Source organism: Juglans regia, chromosome 7 (genome assembly GCF_001411555.2).
Source record: "Juglans regia cultivar Chandler chromosome 7, Walnut 2.0, whole genome shotgun sequence".
In the NCBI taxonomy this organism is placed as follows: domain Eukaryota; kingdom Viridiplantae; phylum Streptophyta; class Magnoliopsida; order Fagales; family Juglandaceae; genus Juglans; species Juglans regia.
In genome coordinates, this window is record NC_049907.1 from 45,000,937 (window position 1) to 45,020,626 (window position 19,690).

General features: G+C 35.1%; 1 protein-coding gene and 1 pseudogene across 2 annotated transcripts; one reads left to right on the forward strand and one right to left on the reverse strand.

The window, feature by feature from the left end:
• Positions 1-1,105: 1,105 nt before the first annotated feature.
• LOC109004915 (serine hydroxymethyltransferase 3, chloroplastic-like) lies at positions 1,106-6,178 on the reverse strand. Of its 2 annotated transcripts, none has more exons than XM_018983619.2 (12): positions 5,672-6,178; positions 4,476-4,725; positions 3,801-3,996; positions 3,525-3,699; positions 3,316-3,433; positions 3,097-3,209; positions 2,870-2,992; positions 2,545-2,649; positions 2,337-2,423; positions 2,147-2,254; positions 1,747-1,819; positions 1,106-1,653 (listed from the first exon to the last, which is right to left on the reverse strand). In XM_018983619.2, the coding sequence occupies exons 2-12, from the start codon at positions 4,684-4,686 to the stop codon at positions 1,379-1,381; spliced, it is 1,584 nt and encodes a 527-aa protein (XP_018839164.1). In that variant the 5' UTR covers positions 4,687-4,725; positions 5,672-6,178; the 3' UTR covers positions 1,106-1,378. The 2 variants fall into 2 exon arrangements, with proteins under 2 accessions (XP_018839164.1, XP_035547493.1); XM_035691600.1 differs by having other exon boundaries at positions 4,476-4,718; positions 5,672-5,868.
• LOC109004913 lies at positions 6,088-17,561 on the forward strand (annotated as a pseudogene).
• Positions 17,562-19,690: the final 2,129 nt, after the last annotated feature.

The window sequence follows — 19,690 nt, forward strand, 5'->3', positions numbered from 1 at the left end:
AAGAATAAAAAAAAAAATTCCTCGCAAAGTATCAATAATATTTTAGAGAAATAAAATATATAAGTCCCAAATGTACAAAACCTTTATAAAAAAATAAATAAATAGATTCCACCATGAAAAAGTGTGAAAAATTCATTTTTTTCTTAATGGGATCTGTATTTTTACAAAAAAAAAAAATTATGCAAGACTTGCTCATTTAAAACTTACGCCTAGCATTTACTCAATATTTTATAAGTGGTACATGTTGTTTTGGACTTTTTCAAAAGTGTTACTTATGGTTTAAAAAGTTTTAAAGTAGTAACCATAATTATGGGAAGACGTCAAATATGTCTTTCCGTTAGAGCATTATCATTAGTTTCACCAAAGTCATCTTTAAAATTTAGTTAAAAGTACATATTTTCTATAAATTCAAAATCATTCAAGCCATAACTCTACATTGGATTAGCCATAAAGAGAGAACAAAGAAATTTTGTCTTGGATTATGCCAATAGTATTTTAATCCCACCCCAGCACCGCAGGCGGGTTGGTTTCGCTGAACTTGGGGAGGTGGCTCCTTTCAAGAACCCTGTTTCATTTTGTGTTCGACTGAAGGACCAATAGAAGTTATTTGTGAAGGCTTGGCTTTTGATTTTGGGGAAAAAAAAATAAACATGTTGGGATCTGCTGCTTGTGTAAATTGCTTGGCCTTTATAGGAGTTTATTCTTTTTTTGGCCAATAAAACAAAGTGGCTCTTAGTAAGTTGTCATTTTCTCGAGAAAATCTTTTTTTTTTTTTTTTAAAGTAAAATTCTCAAAATTATAGGGATATATATAAGAAGTGAGGTGCTTTTAACATTATAAAATCTTGTTACCTTTTGATATTGTGGGTTTCTAAAATTATCAAATAATGTAACAAGAAATTTGTGTACAAAAAATATTATATTTGCAAGAAAAAGTTTAAAAAACAGATCTCTTCCTAATCAAATCTTGCGACATACAATGTGTGAAAAGTATATCCTCAGCACAATAAATAAAGTGCTTGTGTACAATATAACAGTTGAATGATTTACAAATGCCACGAAAATGGGGGGCAGATGAAAGAAAGTCTGCAATTGGTGAAAGAGCCTTATCAAGAACATCATGAGTTTGTTTATATTTTAAATTCGACTGTAGAAACGTCGCAGCGTTCATTCGTTACATATACCATAAAATAAATGCAGCAAAACTTGTAGTGCCAATAGCACTTTAGGTCAGTCTCCATCAGCAGTAAATGTCAAAAAAGGAAGGTGCTTACATACAAAACATGGAATATGTTTGATGACTTATACCCACATCATAGCAAGCTATTTCTGATAATATAACTATCATTTCGATACAAGTAATTGTTGATGATGAAGACTCATACCCCAGGAATAGGGAACTGGGTTGTAAGAGCTTCAACCCTCCTGCGCAGGTCTGACACCTTGTCCATTAAAGAGAAGTCAGGGGATGCTACAAACTTCATGAAATCTTGGAGCTTTGATCCAGAGACTAATCGCTTAGCTTCAAGAGTTATCTGCACACCCTCATGAATGAAGTCTGCAACTGCTGCAAATTCTTTTTCTGTGAATCCTCTGGTTGTCATAGCAGGTGATCCGATGCGAATGCCACCCGGCACTAGTGCACTCTTATCACCTTTGTAATTGAGCGTTGGCATGTGTAAGTTCAAAAAGAAAGGAACAGGTCAATTCAAATAGAATATGACAAGGCTGCAAAAGCAAGACTCACCAGGCACTGAGTTTTTATTTAGAGTAATAGATGCCAAGTCAAGAATCTTCTCTGCCCGAGCACCATCAATTCCCTGTTCATAAATGGAGTCTTAAATCCCACTAATAATGTTAATAGCACAAAGAGACTCCACTCTCAAATATCTTGCTCCTAAAAAGTTGAACTGATAACCACAAAACTTATTTCCTGCCCAATATATACACATGTTACAGCCTTATTTGTTACTATAAAAATGGTCATAAGCAGTACAACTCCTTGGTGAGTTCACAGAAAGAAAGGCCTTGGGCCCAACAGCATTTTGCGGTGAGTTCACAGGCCTACATTTTGCTGGGTAAAAAAGTCAATTATCAAGGAAAAAAACTGAAAACAATAAAAGATGACATGGGCGCCAGAAACTTACTAATGGCCTTAGATCAACAAGAACCAGGTGATTATCACTCCCACCAGAAACCAACTTATATCCTAATTCAATCAATCGGCTAGCAAGAGCTCCACAATTAGAGACCACCTACAAGATGGTAATTATGCTAAACTATCATCATTATGGCATACCTTGTAACAAGTTAGGATATTTAAGGGATGTGTAGTACCTTGTTCTGGTAAGCCTTAAACTCAGGGGACTGTGCATGCTTCAAGCAAACTGCAAGTCCTCCAATTGTGTGGTTATGAGGACCTCCCTGCTTAGATAATTTTGTCATCTAATACTACACAAATAACTTTAAAAACTTTAAAGAACCTAAACATGGAACGCCACAGAAGTGACAACAAAAACAGCAACAGTAAAGAAGTCCAACTGACCTGTAGACCTGGAAAAACAGCATTGTTGATGGCAGATTCTAAATCAACTCCAAGAACAGGATCCTTTTTGAAGAAGATCATGCCACCTCTTGGGCCTCTCAAAGACTAGAGAGAGATGTCTAAACTTATAAGGTTGTGCATGCGTAGATTGCAAGAACAATAGAATATGTGTTTCAGAGGATTGATGCCATTTTAACAGTCTAATGATCCATAAAAACCAAATGTCTCTCAATTGCACCAAAAGTAAGGCAAACACAACCAATGACCTAATGATGTGTGAACAATATATTTTAGAGCAGTAAAATTGGAAAAAATTGGCTCATACTTTGTGTGTTGTGGTGGTCACAATGTCGCAATACTCAAAAGGATCAGCAACAACAGATGCAGCAACAAGTCCACTGATGTGAGCCATATCCATCATGAGAAAAGCACCAACAGCATCTGCAATCTTCACAAGTCAGAATCAAACTTGATCAGTCAGTAAGAGTTGTTCGAAAAGAGAATATTTTTAGAAACAATAAAAGCTAAGGTGTAAGCAGATATCATTGCAACCTTTCTCATGCGGGGATAGTCAAAATCTCGAGGATAAGCACTAGCACCAGCAATGATGAGTTTTGGTCGAAAGAGAATAGCTGTTTTCTCCAGCATGTCATAATCAACAAGACCTGTTTGATATTTTAAAAATTATATTTAATCCCCCCCCAACCCTCGGTCCCTCAAAAAAAAAAAGATTAAAGCATCCATAGAAATTTGATAAAGGAATTGCAGCACCTGTAGATTCATCAAGTCGATAAGGCATAGACTCAAAATAAATTGATGTGCCTGACACCCGTCGTTTAGGAGTCATGAATCCATGAGACAAATGTCCCCCATGGGGTAAGTCCAAGCCCTAAATTACAAGTAAAGATAAGTAAATAGATGCATTCCAAGAGGTGAATACAACCAACAAAAGCAAAAGCGAAGTGTGAAAAACAACTTACCATTAAACGATCGTGTGGATTTAATATTGCTGTGTAAACCTCAAAGTTAGCAGGCGAACCAGACAAAGGTTGGACATTAACACCCCAATTCTTCCCATCTACATGAAAGGCTGCTATAGCCCTTTGTTGACACAATGTCTCAAGCTCATCTATGTACTCATTGCCACCATAGTACCTAAAGTATATAATAAACCTCTTAGATACAAACAAAACACACTGGGACACACACACAAAGACACAAATTGAAGCACTTGTCCACAAATTACCTAAATTTACCTTTTACCAGGTAGACCTTCTGAGTATTTGTTTGTCAGGCATGAGCCAACTGCTTCCATCACTGCTCGAGATGTAAAATTCTCGGATGCAATAAGCTCAAGGCTTCTGAACTGCCTTCCCTTCTCCTTGTCAATGATTGCACGAACTTCAGGATCTGCTTCACTCAAGCCATGGTCTACAAAGCTATTTCCATTACCTACATTTCACAACATGCAATCCATGCACAATGAACAGTGTAATATTTACTGTCAACTGTAAGCATCAACTCGTTCATATCCTTCTAACCAAACAGAATACATAGTGTAACACAAGTTTTACCAGAATCTACTATTCTGCCAATAATTAGTGGTTATCAGTAACCTATAGATATGTGCATGCTAATGACATCACATCCTTACAAGAAAATGGTCACTCTTGCCTATGCAGACAAAGCAAAAGCAGGTACTTAAGAATAGCATGCCAAGGCCAATAAATGTCTAACCTACATGGTTTTAGCACCAACAAGAATTAGCAATGGTAACCTATTTTTTCTGTGATGGCGACATGCTTTTGTTAGATGCATATGGTCATGAATTCCAAACCTTGACATCTACTACTTAAAAGTACTTTTCTTTAAACAGTCGTAGTACACCCACAACAACAGAAAGAACCAATTAATCGTAAAATGTAGGCTACCTCCACTTTTAGTGACAGACACAGTAGAAGGCGGCTTTCCAGTAACCAAACTTCCTTCAGTATAAGAAGATCTACAGGGTTTCACCAAATTGAGTTTTACTTGGAGTGAAAATCCAATAACACCACACCCTTTTGAAGGAAATCTCGATTGCTCGGTCCAAATGGGCTGTTGGAGAGAACCCATCAGGGAAGATCCGGTACAAGCCTGCATACTAGCCTCCGATACAAGACTTCACAAACTTCCTACACACTACCAATAAAACCGAGGTTAAAAAACAAACTCAATGGAAATGCAAGCATATTGCATAGAAGAATCCATTCGAATCAACGAATATAACTATGAACATACACTCATGGGACATGGCTTATTATTCAACCCATGAACAGAGCCATGCAATAAACAAGGTCTGAAATTAGAAAGTCTTCAAGTAAACATTGTGGTATAAAGAAAACTTCAAATAATTTGTAGAATACATCTACAGCACATGCTGAAACAACAAAAAATAAAGTTTATAGAACCAGTAGACAAAGCACAATTCAAATGTCCATCCTTACAGTCTCAAAATCATTATAATACGAACCCATAATAAGTCGTTAAATTAGATGGCGGTAAACCACAGATGTTAACCCACAGTCTAATAAAGATGTCTTTGGGTATTTTCTTTCATTAAAATAATGCATGGCATTCATGTGAAGGGTTTCTTAGTACGTATAAAGGACTCAAGTCCAGAAGTGCCCATTCTTTCCTTTATTCCACGAAGAACCACTAAGGGTCTAAATCCTAATAATTTTGAAACTACAGAATGCATATCAAAATAACTCAACATTAACTTCATGGTTTAATTTGAATCAAAGGTCAAACTTTAGAGGTTATTATGTAATTACACAAAAAATAAACATCTTTTATAAGATGCAAATTAGCAATTTCAGAAGAATGCGAAAAAGTGTTTCTAAAGTTTTAAGCTTCAAAATATTACATTGATACCAAAGGCCAAAAAACTCATTAGTTAAATTACAAGCGGATAGTTAAATTCATGAAGCCATTACAAGCAGATACTTAAATTCATGAAGCTATTACAAGCAGATGCCTTTTAGGCACCAAAATACATCCTCCATCTCCGATAAACCCCATCCTTCCTCCAATCTCCATTAAAAATATAAATCACAAAAAAATAAAATAGGATAGGGTTTCTTACCTTCGGATCTTCGGTGACGGAGATGCAGAGAGAGGGACCGGATGCGCACGGCGACGTTGAAGGAGACGCTGGTAGCTGGGTGCGGCGCCGGAAACTCAGAGAGAGGGAGAGATGAGCGGAGCTGGTGGGTCACTGGGAGGCAGTCCGAGGCAGAGACAGAGAGAAGTGAGAGTCTGAGTGAGCGAGGGAGGGAATCGGGGATTTCATTTCTAGCGTAGTTTTTTTTTTAAATATATATATGAACAGTAACTATGCGGGGCGGGGCGGGTGTCATCCCCATCCCGCACCCGCCCCCGGACAGAGAGCCAGATGCGGGGCGGGTGACCCCGCCCCCGCATCTGGCGGACGGGGTGGTCCGCCCCGCCGCACGGGTGCGGGGCGGAAACGGGTCGGGGCAGCCACCCCTACAACAAACTCCCCCCGGCGGAAAAGCTTTCTGATATGCATATATGGCAGGATGCCGAACCAAGCGATAGGAAGATTGGGAAACTTTGTGAATATGCTTCTAAGAACCCATTACGCATCCCCAAGGTAGATTTTTATATTATTCATATTATTCTTTTTTTAGAACCTATAATTTTGCATAGTTTTTTAATTGTCTTTATTATACAATAATCTCATTTATCAGTTTTGATGGATTCCTTGAAGTCAACGCAATACTCTTTATTAGTTGTATACTTATCTTCATCAAACCATCCATTTTTACAAATATTTATTTGGCCTTGCCATATGGCAGTGTTATCATTAATTACATTTCCATTTTTTCAATTATTTGATTAGCTTTCAATCATTAGGTTAACGAAATTTTTCTCTTCATCTGTTGCCTTTATTTTTATTTAGACGAGTTATTATATTATGCCAAAAATCTGCCTTTTCACCAGATATTGTTGTTCGTGGTTGATAGGCTAAAATGGTGAGAATATATCTGGCTCAAAGTTGATGAAAAATGCTTGAGATTTTCACTACTTTAAGTTTTCATAATCATGTCAAGTGCAGGTTCTGGGTTTGAATGTCTGCCTGCCATGAAAAGAATAATGTCTATTTGCTTCACTCATGTTTTTCAGCATTCTGTCTCCACAGATTAGCGATTATCTTGAGCAGAGATGTTACAAGGATTTACGGAGTGAGAATTTTGGATCGCTGAAAGTTGTGTTGTGCATTTATAGGAAATTGCTATCGTCATGTAAGGAGCATATGTAAGTTTGATGGATTTAGATCTTAAATTATTGTGATCTGAACAATTGCGTTATTGTCATCCACTTTCTTCAACCACCAAGGAGTCGGGGGAGGGGTTTGGAAATGTGAAGAACTGGATGAAGAAAATTCTGCAGTTGTAGAACATTATATTGACTATTGGGCATCGACGCTATAAGAGGTTTCTGCCAGGGATTTAATCCCTCGTGTGGTTCCCACCAGACTTTTATATGAGAGAACGCAGTCCCATCGGATTAGGAATTTTTATGTTTCAACTTATTTACTTTGGTTGTAGAAGTAATGTTGCTGAAACATTTTGACAGACATGTGACCAGAGAACCTTATAATTTGGTAGAGATAAGTATATCTCAATGCAACGAAGTATAAGTCATCAATGGATTCAGGCTTTGACTCTCTCATTTTTATATTTTTTTTTTCTATTTTTCCTTTTCTTCCTAGACATTTAAGTATTTCTTCAGTAAAGAATCAGTAATGATTTTTCTGCATCAGGTTTAAAGGATATATATTATGACCATGCATAGAGAAAATGTGCTAAATATTGACAGTTTATATGTGTCTACTAACTGCTTTCTCATTGCTTTTAGATATATTTTTAAGATCTCTTATTCTATAAGAATCTTCCAGAGAAGCATGTTTGGGTATTGGTTTAGAAACAGATGCCACTTTCTTGTAACTAGAAAACTCCCTTTTAATATAATTCTTAGAATGTATTATTAGAGGCTTTTTCCTTGTTCAAATGGAGTTCTTCTGATTTTGAAAGTATAGCAACTTCTCGAGGGGGCAAATGATGGAAACAAGGATTTATAAGATAAAGTGGAAGAGAAAGTAAATGTTGTGTTATCCCTGTCCCTTCATAGTGAACTAGTCTCAGGAAATGTAGACAGAAGTCTTCCAGCAAGAAAATCCATTTGTTGAACATTATGTTTGCTTGATGGCAGCTGTTTGGTTGCTAACTTGTTTCTTTCTGAAATTTCATTTTTCCATTTGAAATGTAAACATTACTTGTGATGATATTCACTGGAGTCTTTCACTGTGTGCAGGCCACTATTCGCCAGTAGTTTATTAGGGATTGTCTGGACTCTTTTAGAACAAACTGAACAGTACCAAATGCAGATTTCAGGTTGCAATACTCTTGTTGAGTTTATAAATAGCCAGGTATGTGTTGCATAGAAGGATGGGTTTTGATCCGAGTCATTTTGGCATTCATATAAATCTATAAATATATTAGTTCTGTCAACAAGTTAGGCCTTGGATCATATATCTGCTAATTATCAATTAATATCATTAATTAGTTGTTACTGAAATTTTTGGATAAAATTAGATGGACAGTACATACATGTTCAACTTAGAGGGCCTCATACCCAAACTTTGTCAATTGGCTCAAGAAGTTGGAGACTGTGAAAGAGATTTACGATTACGTTCAGCAGGACTGCAGGCTTTGGTTTTTATAGTACGTTTTTTTCCCTAACTAAACATCACTTATACTAAAAATTGCTCAGATGCATATTTTGGTATGTTCATACATCTACGGACCTTTTTCTTGTCATTGACCTTTTCTTCCTTATAATATGCTCCTCTGTGTGTGTGTGTGAACGCGCGCATGCGAGCGTGTATGAATATATATAAAAGGTGACGGTACCTGTCCCTATTCTAGAAGGTGCCAGTCCATTGTGAGGCGTCTATTGTAGTTTGTCTTTATGTGTTCCCAATATATGGGGACAAAGAAAGCAATTCACCTCAGTTTTCTTGCATTTTGCATTTTCTAACATGGTCTCAAAGCCAACTTCTTGGGTTTAGAATTATTGCCTAGTCCCCTTTATTAATAGATTTTGGTCTCTCTTTTTTCCTCTCCCACCTTAAGCTTTTGAGTGTGTACTTCTTGGTTAGACAGTTTAGCCTAATGAAGACAGTTTATCCCACTTTGAAGTTTCTGGTCCAACTCGAGACAAACTCAGACCAATTTGTCTGATCCAATATGCATCTGGGTCCCCAATTTGAATTGAGAAGTTGGTGCGATCAGGATTTGGTGTTGTATAGGCCGATTCAATCTGTTTTGGCCATTTGTCTCGTCTTTTCAATTTGTTTCTCCATATTTCAGTCAGTTCCGGTCAGTTTTCAGTATTTTTCAGCTGTTCTGGCTGGTTTTCACTGTTTTTTGCTGGGTACATCAGCATTTCAGATAGTTTCGTTTTATTCACATCATATTTCGACTAATTTGCTTCGATTCGAGCTGTTTTGAGCTTATTTCAGTGTGGGTTATGTTATTTTATTCTTATTTCAAATGGTGTGTCATGGATGATTATTCGTTGCATTGATTTGGTTGATGATTCACATTATTCCAGCTTCTTTATTCTTGTTACTAGATTGGTTAATGCTTTCTATTTGCACTATGGCTACTTAATCGGAACTTGTCATGTCAGTACCTTAGCTTATGCTCTTATGACTTCTCTGAAATTGAATGTGATTTATTATGTTTATTTTGGGCATGATCATAAAAGGCTTGTAGGATCACTTAACATTGAGGAAGCCTATGGATACTAGTTCCAGTAGTCTTTGGGAACAGAAAGATAATTAGATTATCTCCTTATGTTGAATGGTATTGAGCCTCACATTGGTTCCTCGTGTATATATCTTCCTCCTGCCAAGGAGGATTTGATATCATCTTAAACATATGCATTCTGATACTGGGAAAATCACTCGGTTTTATGAGGTGTGTAAACAATATTTTTTGCTCGAACAAGGCGCTCAGAGTAGACTGGTACAACAATCAGGTTGTGACCATCCTTAAGGAGAGGGTCATGGATCAACCTTTCTTCATTGTCTTAAAGGCTATGGAGAAACAATGTGTAGATGTGGATGTTGTTCAGTTTCTTATAGGCCTCAAGCCGGAGTATGAGTCTGTTTATGCGCAGATTTTGAGTGCTTATGAGCTCCCCTTTTTACCTGATGTCCTTTCTCGAATTTAGCGTGCTACCCTATTTGATAGCAGTGCTCAATTGAGTTTTGATCATAATTCTTTCTCTGCTTTTATTGCTTATCGTGGGGTTTCTGGTAGCTCCTTTTGGGGAATGTGGAAGACGAGGTGATTGTGGTTTCTGTGGGAGTTATTCATCAGGTATTGTTGTGATCTACACGGTAAGCCATCTAGAGCCGCTCATGAGGTACCTTCTCAAGAAAATTCTTTTGTCCCCCCATCTTGTTACTACAAGTTCAGCTCCAAATTCTGGCATGATCTCCATTCCGACAGATGAGTATGCTCAGTTCATAACCCACTCATGGGTTTCTTCCTATTCTGCAGCTGCTCTTGTTTAGTTAGTTACTACATCCCATTGTCTTTTATTCTCTACTAGCAACCTGTGGGTCATCGACTATGGAGCAACCAAACATAAGGTTATAAAGGAACAGCTGTTTATGAATGGCTCGAGGTCGGCTCATATATACTATAGGTTCGAACATGATTTAAATATTGATTTGAATATTCAACAAACCAAACTAGTATAAGCTTGATTGACACGGCTTGTTTAAGCTCGTATAGCTTGACTTGGATTGTTTAAGCTTGTTTTAAAAGATAGTAATATATTTGTTATATGCATTACATGTTAGCTGCTTTTTTTTTATTTTTATTTTATCATATGCAAGTGTTCAAATCACACGTGGTTATGTGTCGACTTTATTTTATTTTTGTAAATAAATTATAGTTATTTGAAAAATAGAATATAGTTTTTTTAATAAAAATGGTTATTTTATTTAAAAAACAGAAAATTAAAAAAATAAAGTCTAGAATCGTCACCTGTGGGCTGTGGTGGCTACCACCCTAGCCACCACTTGGTTGCTAGAATTGGCCACCACAGGTTATGGCCACCACTTGGGGTGGGTAGCCAGATCTCAGCCACTTAGTGGAGATCTGACTTCCCCTAGTGGTGTGTGGAGATCTAACAGCTTTTGGAGGCGGTCTAGGCCACCACAGAGTGGCCTGAACATGGCCATCCGGTGGTGGCTGGGGTGGCAACCACCACAAGTGGTCATTCTAGGTTTGGGTTTTTTTTTTTGGTGTTTAAATAAAAAATTTTGTTATAATAAAAATTTATATTTTATCTTTTTAAAAGAATAAAAATTAATTTTTTATTTAAATATTAAAGTTGACACGTGTAGCCTATGATTTGGCCCCATGTTTTTTGTTAATGTTGATGGACCAAAAAATTAACGAAGCATCCTATTCCTAAGTAACTCATAATACAGAGGGAAAATTGTAGAAAAAAAATTGCACAGGAGCTAAACCTAATTGCCTATAGCATAGGGGGTGTTTGACTGAAATTCCTTTAATCAATTATATAATATATAATGTAACATAAGTGTTCTATATGTTTATATTACATTATATTTGTCAATCGTCATGTAGTTTAAATGTTTGTATTATATGTAGAAAATGTATTTATATTATGCATTTATTGTAATTGACTTTATTGTAAGTTCATGACCTAAGATTATTTTTTTTTTGTTTGATAAGTAAGAAAAATAAGATTAAATATTATAATTAGTATATGGCTTAATAATATAATTATAATCAATTGAGCTTAATCAATTATATATAACTTATACATATATTGGGTATCATGACTATAGTGATGATTATAGTATGCTAATGTCATATCTTTATTTAGCTATAATAACTTGTATATGTAGTATATATGACTGAAAGTCAAGTATTGTAATTACTATGGTTTACTAATAGAATTATAATTGACTGACTTTAATCAATTAACTAAAATTGTATATAGAGTATGAATCATGATCTCTTTTTTTTTCCAGAATTATATAGTATGATTTTCTATTTCTCTTTAATCGGGTGAATTATGTAATTGACTTCGTAGATAATATGGTTTCTTTATTCTATTCAAATGATGATGTATATTATGATTCATAATTCTCACTTAACTTTTAGTTGCATATTATTATATACATATATCATACTATGAGGATATAATAATTTGTACATTATCATCATATATGCATGTTGCGTTTGCTCAGTCTCCGGAGTTCTTCATCATAAGAAAACTATATAGTTATGCTATAGTTATGCTATATGTTTATTATACTTGTAATGTATAATATAATATATACGTAATTTATATTTATTATTAATAAGCTACACAACCAGTACTTATGACTTATCTTGTCATCCATATAATAATATATATATATAAATTATAAGAATTTTTGTTATCATAACTATTTGTTAGAATTGTTATTATAACTATTTGTTTGAATGGCTAAATTGTTAAAAAAAACCCTAGGGGTTGGCTTAAGATGTACACACCTTGATTTTGGTGGTATGCTCCTTCTAGGTTTAAAGTTCGAACCTTTGGGTGCAAACAATTTCTAGGAGTCACGTCCCATTAGTGAAATTCCAATGATTTACCTGATTTGTGCGATGGGGACCTGTTACATGTGTCTGGGGGTTTAATCAGGTAAAAGACATATTGTGTTTGCATGGCCTTCGGGATTTTTTGTCATAAAAAAACGTTAAAAGTTATTGCAGAATTTTAATTTTGTATACATCAATTAAAAAAAAAAAATGTATTTCCTTGGTTTTACTCAAACTCAAACATAATTAATGTATTTCCTTGGATTTCCTTGCCCCACAGTGTCACCTTGGCTAATGGTTCCCTTACCAGACTTGTTACTCCAACACTACCCATCTTAGTCTTGATCTTGAGTAGTTGTCTGTTTTACATGTTCACGATTTTTCTTTTAGTTTGTTATCCATCCGTAAAATCACTAAAGCTCTTATTTGTTCTATTAGTTTTACTTGTCTTTGTGTATTTTTGGGATTTGGAGATGGAGAAGATTATTGGTATGGGCCATGAAGCTGGTGGATTATTTCATATGGCTCTCGCATCTATCTCCCCATCTTGAACTTTGAAGTCATCAGTCTCTAGTCTTTAATTGCATTGTAGTCTTGGTCATCCCTCGCTCTCTACGTTGATGATTCAACTTCCCAGTCTCTTTCATGAGTCGTCCTTCAATGCGAAGCTTGCCAACTTAACAAGCATTACCGTGTCTCTCGAGTTAGTCCATTCTCTGGAATAGTTAATAGAGGACTGTATAACTATCACGATATGTTATTATAAAGCATTAGGGGAGCTTTCTGAAGTAGGGGAGGAATGGCTACTAGAATGATACCTCTCTAATGATGCCTTTAAGTCAATCTACTGAGACTGCTGATTTTTTTCAATTATTGTATTATTTCCTACTTTCCCTTGAAAATGTATGTTTTGTCCAATTTTGTCTCTTTCCCTTATTTTTATGACTGCCTCTTCTTAGAACATTAACTTATTAAATTGCTTTGTGAATGTTCCTTTTCACACTTGCTATTGAGTGTCTTATGTTTTTCATGTTACCTATGTTTTTTATAACACTTGATCAAGGCCATTTGAATGATACATCTTGATGTTTGAACTTTCTGCACTCTGATGTGACTATGTTGTGCCTAGGTGTCGTTCATCGGTGAGCACTCCCACATCTCAATGGACATGGACAATGTGAGTTTTCTTTTTCTCTAGACTCTTTTACTATTTATACTTTTGACATCAGCAAAGCTCTTGATGGATCAAAATAAGAGATGGTAAATTATGTGAATCTTTGGTAAAGCTTTTAATTTTTATTTTGAAGCAAAGTGGCAAGTTATTATTTGGCTTCTTAAAAAAAAGCCATTTGGCTTCCGGAATATTTTTTACTAATTTGTTGGTTCTGAAATAGATCATATCAGTGACCTTGGGGAACTATATGGATCTCCAAATTAACTCCAAGAATACAGAGGAAGATGGACCATCTCCCGAATCCGAGGACCAGTGGGTTCAAGGAGTAGTTGAAGCAGAGGAACATGGCTCATCTTTACGCAATGTTGGTAAGAAGGTTCCTGTGTTGCTGAACCACATGACTAACCCTCATTTGGACCCTACAATGTAAAACTTTTCATCTTTTGATCTTCAAACAATCATCTTTGCTCTGTATTTATCTAATTGAGCAATAATATATATTTCCTCCAACATCCTTGCATTCATTTGCCAATTTCACAGGGATACCTCCAAAAGTCCAGCTTATTGGTCAAGGGTTTGCTTGTGTAATATGGCCAGATTAGCGAAGGAAGCCACGACAGTTCGGCGTGTGCTTGAACCCCTTTTTCATAGTTTTGATGATGATAACCATTGGTCACCAGAGAAAGGAGTGGCCTCTTCTGTTTTGATGTATTTCCAGTCAGTTCTGGAGGAATCAGGTTACACTTAGATCTTTAATGCTCTATCTGTCCATAATTAGTTTTCTAATGGATCATTTGAGCATTATTGATATATTTCATAATTTATTGTAAAACAGAAGATAACTCCCATCTCTTATTGTCTATCCTGATCAATCGCTTGGATCATAAGGATGTTGTCAAACAACCTCGCATACAAATGAACATTGTTAATGTCACCACACAACTCGCAAAAAAAGCAAAGAAGCAGGCCTCGGTTGCAATCATTGGTGCAATATCCGACTCAATCAAACATTTACGAAAGTGCCTGCAAAATTTAGCTGAAGTATCCAGCCCCAGAGATGGAACAGATAACTGAAATACTGATCTTCGTTTTGCTCTAGAAAAATGCATTTCACAGCTGTCAATTAAGGTTTGTAATTGTTTTGCCGTTGTGTTTCATACTAATGTGAAATTTTGTGAAAGTATTAGCAAGATAGGAAAGTCATGGCATGTTTAAATTCAGATTATTCTCAAATAAATTTGTGTAGAATTTCTGTTTTGATTTGGTAACTCTCCATTTTATTGAAAGAGCACTAGGGGTGTAACCCAAGTACATTGGGGGTATACAATGTGGAACGCCTAATTTAAGGAAGGAATCTGCGAGATTTGGACCATGTTCTTTTTAGTTCAGCTTTTATGAATTTCAATGATTGAGTAGTTGGTACCAACAAAGCATTGTTAGACAATTTGATTGGTTTATGGTGATTATGCAACACTAAGAAAATAGTTCTTTATACACTCATTTCTCTGTAACCAAATGAACAACATCCCAATAAGTTTTCCTATATATGGCGTTGTGGTTACTTTACAAGGTGAATTTGTGATTACCAGGCCGGAGATGCGGGACCCATTCTTGATATGATGGCTGTCGTTCTTGAGAATCTCCCAACAAATGCTGTTGTGGCTCGAACAACAATCTCTGCTGTCCTTCAAACTGCAAAGATTATCTCTCCCATCCCTAATGTGTCATATCACCAGAAGGCAAGTGCATTTATATGGATTGTACCACCATTCTAGCACAGTTTGAGATCTTGTAAAACCATCCAAGTTCTGAATCAATACTCCCGAACTGTTTCAGGCATTTCCTGAAGCTTTGTTTCACCAACTGCTCCTAGCAATGGCCCACTCAGACCCTGAAACACAAGTTGGGGCGCACAATATTTTCTCAGTGGTGCTTATGCCATCCCTTCTTTGTCCTTGGTTAGACCCGAATGCCAAAACTTCACAAGAAGTTCCTAGGTTTTTGTCTTTTGTTACACTGCAGAAGGAAAGAAGTGGAAGCTTTTCCATTCAGGATGAAGGTAAAGACACCATGGAAACCAAGAATGTTGGTCTGAGAGAGGACGTAAGTCAAATCTCGGGTGTATGTTTGAAACAATCTGGAATTGATCTCTCATGTGATCAGTCCTTCAGCTTTAAGCGTTCTTTGACTGGTGGAAACACAGTATGAAACTGCAGCCCATATGTTCTGAAGTTCGTCTTCATTATTTAGCATTCTTGTTTAATTACCCCTGGCAGTTCTTATTGCAAGTAATATTTAAATATCTTTTCTGAAAATTCTCAGGAGCTTAGTAGCATTCGGTTGAGCAGTCACCAAGTCAGTCTTTTGCTTTCATCAATATGGGTTCAGGCAACATCTGCAGAAAACACCCCGACAAATTTCATGGGGATGGCCCAAACTTATAACATTGTTTTGCTTTTTGCCCGATCTAAGGTTAGTGAATTTTTTTGGGTCCAGGCTTACAACCCTAGGAAGACATTATGGCTCATTACTGTTGTCTGCCTGATTAGAACACCAAAACTCTGGTGAAGTGGGATTCAATTTTCAGCTAGTAGAGAACAGTGGTCTGACAGGTAGTTGGTTCTTGGTTTTTATTCTAGAGATAGAAACAGAAAATGTTAAGTTTGTTTCACCATTTAATACTAATTAAGATGGCATATTTTTACCAGGAATAAGTTTTCGAAATTTGTGTATTCTTCAGCTTTCTGTCTCAATTTATTTGATGATTTGTTTTGCTACAGACCTCCAGTCATGCAGCTCTAGCAAGATGTTTCCAGCTTGCATTCTCCCTCAGAAGCGTCTCTCTGGATCAAGAAGGTAACCTGAATATACATTTAAACAGTTTTTTTTTGTCACATGTTCTAAAAAGAGTACTGCTACTCCCACAGAAAATTCGGTACCGAATGGTGTAAACTGTTTTTTCTTTTTTCTTTCTTTTTTCTTTCAACCATTTTTAAAACCCTTTTAAATATTTTAAAAAAAATACAAAATCATTAAAAACAGTTCCTTAACTATTAAGTAAAAAAAACAAAAATTAAAAAATTCGGTACAAATTTGTACAATGTTTTGGTGGCTCTATCATTTCTCTTCTAAAAAATGAATAGTTACTCATGTATTGACTAGTGAATGGACAGAAATGTGATTTGCAGCAAAAAGGTCGACCGTGTGCAACCATCAGGGCTTGACTGAGCTTTGTTGTCATATTGATTGTAATGCTCTCTCTCTCTCTCTCTCTCTCTCTCTCCAGCCATCAAAGAGGAATAATGATTCTCTGAGTTCATCTCGGATGTTATGAACAAATAAAGATAGTATGAGAAATTTCTGGGTTGCCTTCTACTTGGCTTTAGACCTTTATCTGAACTTTCGATAAGAGTATTACTCAGGAAGAACAAGATGTTTTACTTTTCTGTAAAATTTCTTTGTTATTTCTTCGTATATGTCGATTAACAAAACTGTGGCTTTGCATTTAGGAAGTAGAAGTTTTTCGCAAAAAGCAAAAATGCTTTTCATTGGTGAAATTTCTAATATATGTTCTTGCACACTTATGAAGGAGGCTTACATCCATCTCGCAGAAGGTCGCTCTTTACCTTGGCGTCATCTATGCTTATATTTTCAGCCAGGGCAGCAAGTTTCCTGGAGCTAATTCCCATTGTTAAAGAATCTTTGACAGATGAAACAGTAAATACTTGCACCTTCCCTTCACATTAAGGCCCATTGTGCCTCTTTCCTTTGTTTTGTTCTGATGATGAACATATTTTGTTGTGATTCATTTGAGACTTCTGGATTATTTTGTTGAGTTTTTGCATTTGACAGGTTGATCCTTACCTTGAATTGTTCGACGATATCCGATTACAATCTGTCTCTATAGAATCTGATAAGGAGAAGATATCATATGGATCACAGGAAGATGAAGTTGCTGCATTGAAATCTTTCTCATCCATGGAATTAGATGACCAAAAGTTGAAAGAAACTGTGATGTCACACTTCATGTCTAAATCTGCAAAATTGACAGAGGTGATATACCCATTCTGTCTGTTGCAGTTGCTCAAAGATTATTATATTATAGATATGAGATTTTTATTCATATGAGATTTTACTATCTATATACATATGAGATTATTATATTATAGATTGTTAGATTGTGAAAATAAAAATGAATATGATTTGTTGGAGGTTATTAAAGATTATAAAAATAAAATATAAATTAATAAAAAAATATAAATAATAAAAAATAATAAAATTTTATTATTATAGAGAGTGTGATGACTAATCCAATGTAGACTTCAAGTTTTGAATGATTAGCTAAAGGTAAAAAAGTTACATATTAGTCAAAATTTGAAGAATAAGATAGCCAATCCAATGCTAATGCTCTAATGCTGTGTCCAATGAGTCGGCTGTTCTCTGCTCAAGAACTCCTTCATTTGCTTGAAATAAACTGATTAATGTGGGCGTGTCATTTGTTTGAATTGCCTCTAGAAGCTTAATATCCATTTCCTCGAGCTTCCAATTAAGCTATATATAATAACTTTTCTCCACTAGGATTAATCAACTTTCTAATGGAGATCAGAAAAAATATGAATGGAGAGATGTTATGTTCCAGACACTATATATGGAAGTCATTGGCAATGACGCGGATCAGTATATACATTTCGCTTCTAGAATTTACTCGCTCCTTATTGTCATCTTTAAGGAAATGTCAATTAAATTTCCTAGGACCTTCAAGAAAGACATTAGTCGATCATGTGAAGAATTATCTTCATGGCTTTTCTTTTAGGTAGAAATTCTGAAATTGTATATTGGGTGGGATTGCATACTCATTTTCTCACCTTTTTTGGCTTCTTCGTCGAACACCGTTGCTAGGACTTCCATGCGGGAAACCATGAATTTTTGCGAAGAAAGATTTGTCGTTGTCGCACGTACACTTCTTCTTGCCGCGAAAATGTTGGGAAAAATGGAAGCTAGCTGTTGGGGGCCGGCCGGATTAAGGTCAACGTCCATGGTTGGGCCCTCAAACGTTATTGTTAATTTGTCATAGTTTTAGGATTGGATTGTCTATTCTTTTTTTAAAATTTTAACTAATATGTAATTTTTTTACTTTTAGTTAATCATTTAAAACTTTAAGTCTATATTAGATTAGTCATCACATTCTTTATAATAATAAAATATTATTATTTTTTATTATATATATTTTTTAATTAATTTTTATTTTATTTTCATAATCTTCAATAACCTCCAATAAATCATATTCATTTTTATTTTCACAATCCAACAATCATAATATAATAATCTCATATGTATATAGATGGTAAAATCTCATATGAATAAAAATCTTATATCTATAATATAATAATCTTAAAAAATATTTTTAGACTTGCTATAGTACTTTTCATTTTAAAAAAAAAAGAATAGATTTACTATAAATTATAATTTAGATGAAAATAATTTAACTAATTCAATATAAAATAAATATAAATGATATTTATTAAATTTAAAAATAAAAATATATTTAACTAATTCAATGTCAATACTCTCGTATTCCATTGGTGAGATTTGGAAATTTCTCCTCGAGTCTTTTGAGTCACGGCGATGACAAGCAATTTTTATATATTTTTAAATACACGTGCAACTTCAAGAATGGTTTGGAGTTTCAAATAGGAAATAAATAGAAATATAAAACGATTCTTACAATATTTATTGTTAATTTAGTATTTTTTTTAAATATTTTATTTAAATAATAATAAATATTACAAGGGTGCCATCAACATAGCCCAATAATTCATGACTCTCAAGAAAATGGAGGAGTTGGGAGAGGTTTCGGAAGCCATGAGAAAAATAAAGAAAAAAAGAGGATCGGTGGGTTGTTAAACCAATTTTGCTCTTGATACCATGAGAATATTTGAAATCCTCCTTACATTGAGAGGTGAGTTATATAAAACTTTATATATTGTGTAACTGTAATACAAATCAATTGTTGTACAATTAAAAAGGAAACAATACAGAAACAAATCTCCTACAATCACGTTGGTCAACTTTAATATGTATGGAAAGATTGTGATTGAGAAGTGATATCCTCAACAAGTGGGATGTACTATTAAAAAATAATTTTTTTACGTGGGTCCAAGACTCCCAAATATACCAATCTTTTTCAAAAGAAATGTACAAAATTTACATAGTATCTTAAGACTGTAAATATCATTTCTCATTACAGTATTGATCTTCCGCCACA

Coding starts and splice junctions, on each gene's coding strand:
- LOC109004915 (XM_018983619.2), bottom strand. CDS start 4,686: ATGCAGGCTTGTACCGGATCTTCCCTGATGGGTTCTCTCCAACAGCCC. Junction 3,434..3,524: donor ATCCACACGATCGTTTAATG/GTAAGTTGTTTT, acceptor CTTGTAATTTAG/GGCTTGGACTTACCCCATGG. Junction 1,654..1,746: donor AAATAAAAACTCAGTGCCTG/GTGAGTCTTGCT, acceptor TCAATTACAAAG/GTGATAAGAGTGCACTAGTG.